The sequence below is a fragment of the Salvia splendens genome, chromosome 6, assembly GCF_004379255.2.
Source record: "Salvia splendens isolate huo1 chromosome 6, SspV2, whole genome shotgun sequence".
Lineage (NCBI taxonomy): Eukaryota > Viridiplantae > Streptophyta > Magnoliopsida > Lamiales > Lamiaceae > Salvia > Salvia splendens.
The window spans coordinates 30,751,289-30,762,894 of NC_056037.1; the positions used below are offsets into that span (position 1 = coordinate 30,751,289).

Sequence of the window (11,606 nt, forward strand, 5' to 3'; positions counted from 1 at the left end):
ATGGACAAAAACTGGGGCGGGGCTATTGGGCGTGTCCGCCTTATAGTGGACACTCTAATGGATAAGGCGTTTGACTTCTAATCAGGCGATTGTGGGTTTGAGTCCCACCGGGCGTGTATTTCTTTTTTCTTTATTCTTACTACAATAATTACTAGTAGTACTTAGACCTGCCCACGGTTCATGAACCGGCGGTTTCAGTTCGGAACCGGCCGTTCCGGTTTTGGGAAATATGGAACCGGAATCGAACCGTGAGGCGTTTCACCGTTTCGGTTTTGGTTTCCGAACCGCCAGTTTTTGGACGGTTCGTAGCGGTTTAGGTTCGGTTTCGCAGTTTTTTTCCTTAATTTTTTTTGCCATGTAGTATGAAATTATAAAATAAATTGGAACAAGGAAATGTATAGTTTAAATTGAATTAAGACGAATAAGGTGAAAATGATATCAAATTTATAATTTACATATACAAATTACAATATGATAAAATTTACAAATAAATTATAATCTGATATAATTTTCAAACAAATTACGAAGTGATATAAATAGGGGGAAATGGGTCCAATTTGAATTTAAAATCAACATTAAAATAAATAAATAAATAAATAAAAATAAAAGAAATGGTGTTTTTGTGCAATCAATTTTGAATAGTGCAGCCATCACCCACCGCCAACTAATCAATTTTGAAGACTACAAATTCATTAACCAATGTTAATTAGAGTATTATGCTTTATTTAAAGTAATCAATTATTCTAAGTTTTATTAAACAATGTTCGACAAATATTTATTAATAAAGATCCATACTCCATAGACTTCATACGTAAAAAAATCTTGTTAATTAATAAAATCGGAAATAGTATTATAAAGTTATTACCATAATCAATAGTCCATATCTATAGACTCCATCTTGTAATTTAGTTTATTTTTATTTTATTATGTTTTCCAAATTACCATCCAATTTTACCAAATAGTATTATAAAGTTATTTTTGCTGCAAAATTTTGTCCCACATTATTGTTTCCACGAATATTACCAAATCCAAAAATGGAAGTTACTTATAAAAGTATAAAACTCAAAAATCGGATCATTCAACAATGTTTTATTTAATGGAGTATAGTTTTAATATAAGGATTAACTATGTTTAAATTTATCATTGCATTGGCGGTTCGGAACCGTGAAACCGACGGTTCGGTCACGGTTTCGGTTCGAAAAATTTGGAACCTGAACCGAACCACGGTTCTAAAATTCACAGTTTCGGTTCGGGATATTTCTCGCGGTTTCGGCTTGGAACCGTAACCGCCGGTTACGGTTTCGGTTTTAACCGCCGGCTCGATAAACCTTGGGCAGCTCTAGTAGTACTCCATCTTCAAGAGAAAATACCATGTTATCCCTCTCCTAACGAACTTTGTCACAATTTGTAGCCCACACATGGAAATTACAAATTAGGAGTAGGAGTAGGAGTAGTACATAAGTATTGTCACGTAAATTTTAACCACCAATCAGAGAAATTGAGATAGATCATGATACAATTACAAAATTCTAAAACAAATTTCCCATTCTCGCATCGATTCCATAATGTGTAGTTAAGATTCTATGACTTGAATGAGGTGGAATTTTGACTGAGGCCAAATTGAGAACTTTGAAATTTAATTAATTTTTATAGAAAGAAACTTAACTATTTTTACAACTAGTAAATAATTCTTACTCTATAATTTGTAGTATAATGAAATTATAGTAGTAGTAAAAGTTTTAATCATTAATTTCGCATATGCTATGACATAATTATAATAAAAAAGAGTGAACTATAAAAATTTTCTCTAGATAATGTGGTTTGCAAATTTTCAACCGGTAAAAAAATTATTTTAGAGATTTTTGAATAAAAACTTAACAATATTTGAGGTATTTTTACACAATTTTGCAAACTATTCACCATTTTTCACTTGGTTTCCAAAACCAATTGCTAACTAACTCCAGTTTATTAGTAGTACTAATATATTTGAAAAAACTAAGAAAGAAACAACAAAACATACACAATGAAAATCTTAATATGGGTGAATGTTTGATACTCACTCTTGAAGTTGTTGGACTGTTTCAATTTATTTGAGTTCATTTTTCTCTATAACAAAAAAAAAACAGAGGAATACAATTTTTTTTTAAAAATACATTATTCAAAAGAGTTGCATAAAGTAACAAGAGCGAGCGAATAAAAACCCAGGTGAAAGATTGCTCTGCTACTCCAAATCTTGTCTAATAATTTCACAAATCCCTCGCGATCGCTTTCGCAATTTCTGCAACTCCCAGCTCGCACACATTTCCACGCAGTAACCGTCGTGATTCGCTGATTATTGAAGCCGATTTTACGATTCAATTGAAAAATGGCCGCTTCTTGTTGCTCCACTCCCGTCTTCTCAATCTCCCGCCCCCATACTCGTTTCCGAGTTGTCTCAGCAAGTCAATTGCCGCAGATAAACCGGCTCGGGCTCTCGTTTCAGCCTCAGAGGAGACTCGATGCCCGAAAATCAGTGCTTGTGTCAAGCCTTGGGGATAGCAGAAGTAAGTTCTTCGAATAATCGAATTCTCGTCTCTTCTGTTGATGTAATTTATATGTTCATTTTGTTGGTGATCTGATTATTCTTGTTGGTGATCTTTGGGATATAGCATGCATTGTGATTGTGTTTGATTATGTGATGCCTTATCTGAATCAATTAGGGTTGTTGTTTGACTCGTAGAATTTCTGATCCTTGAAAGTAGAATCTGATTGATTTAATAAATACAGCATTAACAATTAGGGTTGTGGTTTCCTTTATTGCGTATAACTAAAGAGGAATGAACTAATGTTGCACTTTTTGTAATTATCAACCTGAGTTTGTTGCAGAAATGATAAAAGAGTCTTGATTATCATAACCTTGTGTCCATGTTTAATGTAGGTGATCATGGTTAGTCATTGGTGTATTTGATTTTCTTGGCTGGTGGTCATGCTTTGTTTTGTCCGAATTTCCTTCATTTCATTAGTTGTTTATGTCAATTATTGGGTAGCTGCCAATGCCATAGTTTCGAACTTGTACTATAAAATTAATGAAACATTTATACCTTTCTGTTTTGCTTAATCGTGAGTTTTAAATTCAAGGTGAGTCCAAGAACGGTAAAATCGTAAAGAAATACAAGAATTAGGGAAAACTATGGTTTTTTCTCATGTCATACAAATTTTGGATGTAATAACAAATATGTTGTCATTTGCAACTATGTTATGATCTGCATTTACTCGATATGATTGGAAATAGAGCTCATTAACCACTTTGATTTTTTTTCCAGTTTCACTACGTATTAGTATATTTTTTTCCAGTTTCACTACGTATTAGTATACATGGCAGGTTCTACTTTAGCAGCTTCAGGTGAAATTAGACCTTATTATTGACAGCCGATTCATGATGTTTTATATCTTGTCACTTTTACACATTGCAGTTACAAATCTCCTTTTCTTATAGCAGGGAATTTTGTTAGGACTTATCGTAGTTGCAAAATCTCAAACATTAATTATAAGGTGTAAAAGTTTGAGAAAGTGTTGCATCATTCTCATTGCCTTGATTCACTTTTTATGTTCAATAATCTTGATTTTACACTGTTTCGTACTAAATCGAGCCAACTTCAAAGTGAATCACAAAAACTAAAATGAAGCTAACATGGTAATAATTGCATCTATGTTACTGGAGGTATAGTTGGAATGATAATGCAGAAATTAAACTGTTAGATACCGCTCTCCCTCTCTTATCGTCTTTCTTCTAAGTGCTTGTTCCCCCCTTTCAGCTGCAGTTGTCACTGGCAAGTCGTGGGACAAACTGATCACAGACAGCGGATTACCTGTGCTCGTTGAGTTTTACGCCAGCTGGTGTGGACCATGTCGCATGGTTCATCAAGTAATTGATGAGATATCCACTGAGTACTCTGGGAGACTGAAATGCTTTCTTCTTAATGTGGACACTGACTCGCAAATTGCTGAAGACTACGACATCAAGGCTGTGCCCGTGGTTTTGCTGTTCAAGAATGGTGAGAAGCGCGACACTGTTATTGGCACCATGCCAAAAGATTTCTATGTGGCTGCCATTGAAAGGGTTCTGTCTTCATAAATCTGAGATTCGGCTTATCAAGATGGAAAGGTTGAGATTTTCTGCAAACGATTGATACACGGTTTTTGCTCCGCCTGTTGAATTTACTCGTGTTATTGAACGGTACATTGTCGATCGAAGCCTCTCTAGTGTTGCCACTTTTGCGTGTACAGCCGTACAGGTTATGGTTTACCCAACTGTTTTAGATGCAAGAATGTAAAGATGCATTTTTTGATGGCTTTTTTTTGTATTCTTGTTTGCTTTTTTCTGTTCTTGTCTTGTGACGTTTTCTGTTATGTGAAGCAACAATAGTACTAATATGTAACAAAACAAATTAAATAGGTTATTCTTAAAAAATAGTCCTAAGTTGGATTTTTAGCATGAACATACAATTTTTAATATTTAAACTAAAATGATACATATCACAAATTAATCATTAGTTAATCATATTGATTAAACTTAATTATCTTAATTGATTTAAACAAATTAAATAGTTTATTCTTAAAAAAGTCCTAACTTGGATTTTTAGCATGAGCATACAATTGTTAATATTTAAACTAAAATGATATATAAATATGCAGTAAAACCTAATTAGTGATATAGCATATGGAGTATAATTCACCACTTCTTAAAAAATCTAATTTTATGGTTTTGATTGAGTTGTTCTTATGACATGTAACATGTTAACACAATGCTGATATGTTACTTGGTGATACTCCATATTTTACACACATCATTTATATGCTTCATTATTTTCCTTTAGACAAACTTATAAAAAACTAAGGATGCTGCTATATTCGTGTGCATACTAAAGAGACAAAAATAAATGAATGCCTAACTCCGCAAAATTATTCTTTACAGAGATAAATTTTGTCTTATATTTTGATTACAATTTACTGATTCAGTTATAATTTTGTTAAATTAAACTAGTAATTGATCTAAAGAGAATCTTTACTCAAATTAGCTAAGGTTCTTTTGGTACATAAAATTGGGAATGTGGATTTGTAACTGAAGTCTTTAATTTTAAATTTACTGCAAAAATATTTGATTTTTCCTTAATTTTATATTTTGAGTTTCATAGTTAAAATAGATATTTTGAATTTTAAATACAGTAGTTGTTAAATAAAATACATTCACATGCAACATCCAACATAATGCAGACACACATTGCGCGCACACACAATGTAGACACAAAACACACACTACACATAAAACAACACATTGTGCGCGCGCACACAGGTACTAATACACACACTACACACACCACACCACACCACATACTTTTCACACATATACAATACACATATTATGTGTACGCGCATACACCACATACACAATGACTAAGAAATTTATTTATTCTATTAAAAACGTTAATTGGGGTTTCTAAATACAATACATTATAAGTTCTTCAAAAAAATACATTATAAGTTCTTGGTGTTTCAACTAAAAGATTAAGATATAATTGACAAATTTATCTTTCAACTTAAAGACACTTTTCACCCTAAATATTGGCATTTTAATCAAATTTCAATTTATTGCATCTTTAATTTTGTGTTTTAGATAACTTTATCGTAGTATGATTTTTTAACGTACCAAACAAAGAATTTGAAATGAAATACAATTCATGAATTCATACCAAATTACTTAATTTCATCAAACAAACGCGTTAAAATTGAATTGTTAATTTCTTAAAATTGATTCTATGAAATTTCAATTATATCGTGGCAAACGGAATCACCGGACGGCCGCACAAAAGTCCGGGCTATAGAAGAATTAAATTTGTTTATTACGCATTAAAAGTCGAGCTCAATGAGGATTAATTAGCTTTAACTAAGTAAGCACATGATAGTTTCATGTTGATATAATATTATATTAGATGCTACCATGATGCAAAATGTGACCTCTTTTTACTGTTTTAGCGTTAAAGAAGAAAGGCTTATATTGCTGTTTTATCACAACATTTAGAACGTAAGTAGATCTAATTGAATGTTTGAACATGTTTCTTGTACATATCATAATTATGTTACTACCGTGTACAATCTGTTTTGATAGGGTTTATTTATTATTCCAAAATTTTAAGTTCAAGATAATAAATTTTCATATTTTACCATATTGAAAAAACCGTTAAGGACATTTTTTAATGCAGTCAAATATACCACCAACATTTTAAAAAGCGTTTTTATTGTTAATGTCCCAACTGGAATGTAAGCGTTCTAAAAAAATTAAAGATTTAATTAATTTGTCATTTGTTAATTTTAAATTTTTTAATGCAGGTAATTGCATCTCGAATTTTGTGCTCGGATCCACAATTATTCATTTTTTACTCCCTCCTCTTCCGGAAGAGCACAACACCCACATTCATGCTATTTCGCAAGAGCATGCTCTAGGGTCCCATGATGTGGTATTTTAGAGTTCTCAAACAAAGTATAAAGATTATCAAGTTCAATTATTTAAACTCTAATAATACTACACTACTGCAAGAATACAGTATCGTAGTAGTATTTCAAGTGTCGATCCACAGGGAGGCGAGATTGCTTACACTTAATAAGACGACACAAAGCATGTAAAGATTTTGTTTTGATTTTGAGAAGGTTAACTAACTTAAGCTACTAAAGTGAGGTTTTTAACACGTGAAAGACAAGTCACTCCAAGTTGCTCTCTAAGCTTGCGTTGTTACACACCATTACAACGAACCATACGACGGGATTAAAATTATCAACCTAATCGCGTGCACTGAACATGTCTACGACGTATAGTTCACAGTCAGCTGAACACTTGTTCCATGAACCAGCTTTCAACGACATTTAATTCCTGCAGATGCGCGGGAACAAACGTCGTCTACTATAATTACTTACCTAATCCACTATCAATTTATCCCCTGAACAGTTCTAAATCGATAGCATACCAACAAACGATCAATCCTAAGCTATGTTAAAGAGACGATAGTTAAGATTTAACAACACTACATCATTAGCCAAAAACGTAGCATTTTAATTATCAAACACATTGTTGGTATCGAACATACGATTCAAGGTGTTAAAACAAATGCACAAGCCTAGATTACAACTCGGAGCAACGAAGAGAGCCTAGCCTACACACATAGTAGAATGTAGAAATAAAACCATAGGTGTGATGCTCTCGTCGAGTGGAGTCGGGATTCGGGAATGGATGGTCGGAATAATGGCCGGAATGCCTTCACTCTCTTCTTCCTCTCCTCTCTTCTCTCTCTCTTTTTTCTCCCTTTTTTCTGTCCGTCTCCCCCCTTCTCTCTCTCTTTTTCTCCCTTTTTTACTCCTCAACCGCCGTCTAAACTGCCAAATCGCAGTTGCGCGACTAAAACGCCCGACCGGGCGAATTCAAAGGGTAGAAACGCCCGACCGGGCGAAGTGCTACTGGAGGTATCGTGGGGGAAACGCCCGACCGGGCGTTTTGTGTGGTCAATAATCGCCCGACCGGGCGAACTTTCTGGAATCCTCATGCGTAACGCCCGACCGGGCGTTTTGAAGCTCAGAATCGCCCGACCGGGCGAATTCCTTATCTCTGCATGCTTTGCCCATTTCACCTGCGAACTTCCAGCTTCCAACTCTCCTACACTTCCCTACAAATACACTTTGATGAGTTACAAGTACATGGAAAGTGTGTAGTTTAGGGGAAAAAGTATAAGAAATATGCTTCGCATCAAATACCCCCAAACTTAAGCTCTTGCTCGCCCCGAGCAAGGTACATTTTTAACACATAAACTCAACCAAAGCTAACCCGCAAAAAGATTTTCATCAACAAGAAACATGTAGGGACGTGAGTGACAAAATCCAAACCCCCAACATTTCCAATCGAGATTTCCCACTCTCAAGAACAATCACTCATCCCCCTAGAACGTCAAGTTAAGGTGCACTTCAAAATAAGTCCAAGCATGCGATCAAACAACTCAAACCATCATCATCGACTCATCAAGCACTACTAATCACATAGACACACGGATTTCAAACCGAACTTCTTTAACTCTACCAAGTTATTTACACAACATCCACAAGCATCAACGATAAGGTCCAAGGTCTTGTTTCAAGGTTGTAATGGGGCTAGGGACGAGGTAGGATCAATATGGATAGTGAGCTCAAAGGCTACACATTTGAGTGCCAAAATCTTCCCTCCTACAACTTCCTTCCAAAGATTAACCAACGAAAAATTACAACCAAACAAACGACCCCCCCAAACTTGAGATCTATTCCAGACGAGATTACACAAACAAACATAGAAGCTCTATCTTTATTTCATCAACTTATTCTTTTTTTCTGTTTTTGTAAAGACATCGACTTTTGTGAATTTGGAGGTCGTCTTTTTCTTGTTTTTTTTTCTTAGAACTTCATTCTTTTCACCTTCTATCAAGTCTAGAAAAGTCTATTCTTTACAATCCACCACCTCACACTCACAACTCAAAACACAAAGCTCAACTTGTATTTAGCACCCAAATAGTAGCAGGGTCTATTGATGAGGCTAAAATTAGGCTTATTTAAGTAGCTAAGTGTTTGGCTAAGTGTTTACAAAAAGAATAGGGAATTAAGCTCAAGGTGGCATCTAGGGGATCATTTGATGGACTAGGCATGTGATCATTTGGCCCATAGAGTTCATCCTAGTGCCTTATCCTCCCAAATCGTTAACACAAACGAACGCAAGCACTTCACTCGATAAAGCAAATCAATCCAAGATAATTTCCACAAGTCATGCGATTTTCATACTCTCCTCAACTCAAGAAATCGGATGTAATCACAACATGCTCTTTCAAATAAATCCTGCACAAATTCCATTCATCCTAGGCTTCAAAGATCAAGAAAATCAAGCAAGAATTCCCAACCAGAAAGCCGAAGATCTAGCATGCATCCGTCAATTACATGATTCACAACACCTTAGCAAACAATACACCCAAAAACATGCATCATGCATAAAAATCATTCAACTTCAAACAACCCCCCCAAACTTGAATGCGTCATTGTCCTCAATGCATGCAAAGAAGAACATAAAAAGTAAAGGGACAGAGTACTCCCCCAAACTTGGCATGATATCCATAGTGCATTCGGGTGGGTGTAAAAATCCTCTGCGGGTGTGCTTCCTCCTAAGCTCCAATCCAAACTCCATCATGCTCTTACAAAAAGAACAAAAACTACAAAAAGAAACACTCAATTCAAAATAAATGTTAGAGGAAAGAATTGAGCAAACAAAACCTCCAACATATGAAACCAAAAATAAAAACATAAAAACTTAGGTTGCCTCCCAATCAGCGCCTTTGTTTATAGTCGTTGGCTCGACCTCCTTCATCCTTGGTCTACACTTTCGGATTCTCTAGTGTGACCACCTCTTCTGTCTCCATGCCACCTTCAATTCCAACATAGGCCTTCAAGCGTTGGCCATTCACCTTCCAAATGCTCCCATTCTTCTCATCCTGAACATCCACAGCACCATAGGGGTATACCTTGTGCACCACATAAGGCCCCCACCATCTTGACTTGAGCTTGCCCGGAAACAGTTTAAGCCGAGAGTTGTACAAAAGGACCCGTTGTCCCTCATGGAATTGACGAGGCTTAATGGCTGCATCATGTACCCTCTTAGCACGCTCTTTGTAGAGATCAACACTCTCGTATGCATGAAGCCTAAACTCATCCATTTCATTCATATCACACACCCTTTTCTCGGCTGCAGCATCATAATCCAAATTAAGCTTTTGCAAAGCCCAAAAAGCTTTATGCTCAAGCTCTACCGGCAAATGGCAAGCCTTTCCAAAGACCAACTTGTATGGTGAAGTTCCAATCGGAGTCTTATACGCCGTTCGATATGCCCACAAAGCATCATCTAACTTTTGAGCCCAATCCTTCCGAGACGGCCTTACAACTTTCTCAAGCACCCGCTTTATCTCACGATTGGAGACTTCAACTTGACCACTCGTTTGGGGATGATAAGGGGTAGCAACCTTGTGTTGGACACCATACTTACCTAGGAGGTTCTCAAATAACTTATTGCAAAAATGAGTTCCTCCATCACTGATAATGGCTCGTGGTGTCCCAAAGCGGTTAAAGATGTGACTCTTGATAAACTTCAACACCACTTTAGCATCATTGGTCGCCGAGGCCACTGCCTCTACCCACTTAGAAACATAGTCAACAGCAACGAGAATGTATTGCTGCCCATTAGACTTGGGAAACGGTCCCATGAAGTCTATTCCCCAAACATCGAAAAGTTCTACCTCGTGAATATTATTCATCGGCATTTCATTTCTCCACGAGATATTGCCGGTTCTTTGGCAACTGTCACATCTCTCTACATAGGCTTTTGCATCCTTGAAGATCGATGGCCAAAAGAATCCGGACTGAAACACTTTAAAAGCCGTTCGTCGTGCTCCAAAGTGGCCGCCATACAACGAATCATGGCATGCAGACAAAATCTGAAGGTGCTCATGCTCTCCAACGCACCTTCGAATAACTCCATCATTACAAATGCGGAAGAGAAACGGATCTTCCCAAACATATGTGCGAGTGTCACTCAAAAACTTCTTCTTTTGGTTAGATGACAACCCTTCGGGTATAATGCCCGTGACAAGGTAGTTCGCCAAATTGGCAAACCACGGCACATATGTTTCCCGAGCTTCCACTTGCAACACTTGCTCGTCGGGAAATTTTTCATTGATCCTCTTCTTTCTTTCATCTTCCGTTTCTTCCAAGCCCTCTAGCCGAGACAAATGATCAGCTACCAAGTTCTCGGTCCCCTTTTTGTCTTTAATCTCCACGTCAAACTCTTGTAGTAAGAGGATCCACCTCACCAACCGAGGCTTTGCATCTTTCTTATGCATCAAATATTTGATAGCTGAATGGTCCGTAAACACTACCACTTTCGTGCCAAGTAAGTAAGCACGAAACTTCTCGAAAGCATACACAACTGCTAGCATTTCCTTCTCTGTCGTGGTATAATTCAGTTGAGCTTCATTGAGTACTTTGCTAGCGTAGTAGACGGCGTGTAGGACCTTGTCTCTCCTTTGGCCTAGAACGGCCCCCCACAGCATAGTCCGAAGCATCACACATCAATTCAAATGGCTTCGACCAATCCGGTGTGATAATAATAGGTGCTTCGACTAGCTTTTTCTTCAACAACTCAAATGCCTCAAGGCATTTTCCATCAAAGACGAACTTGGCATCCTTTTCAAGCAAGTTGCAAAGCGGCTTTGCAATCTTCGAAAAGTCTTTTATGAATCTTCAGTAGAATCCCGCATGACCAAGGAAACTACGGATGCCCTTCACATTCGTCGGGGGAGGTAACTTCGAAATCACATCGATTTTCGCCTTGTCCATCTCCAATCCCAACTCCGACACCTTGTGTCCCAACACTATGCCTTCTTTGACCATGAATTGACATTTTTCCCAATTAAGCACGAGATTTGATTCTTCACATCTTTGCAAGACCCGTCTCAAGTTTTCTAAGCACAAGTCAAATGAGGATCCAAAGACGGAGAAATCATCCATAAAGATCTCCA

General features: G+C 36.7%; 1 protein-coding gene across 1 annotated transcript; it reads left to right on the forward strand.

Annotated features, from left to right (window-relative positions):
• The first annotated feature begins 2,185 nt into the window (after window positions 1–2,185).
• Window positions 2,186–4,333, forward strand: LOC121806439 (thioredoxin M3, chloroplastic-like). The gene is made up of 2 exons (XM_042206477.1): window positions 2,186–2,543; window positions 3,795–4,333. The coding sequence occupies exons 1-2, from the start codon at window positions 2,366–2,368 to the stop codon at window positions 4,112–4,114; spliced, it is 498 nt and encodes a 165-aa protein (XP_042062411.1). The 5' UTR covers window positions 2,186–2,365; the 3' UTR covers window positions 4,115–4,333.
• Window positions 4,334–11,606: the final 7,273 nt, after the last annotated feature.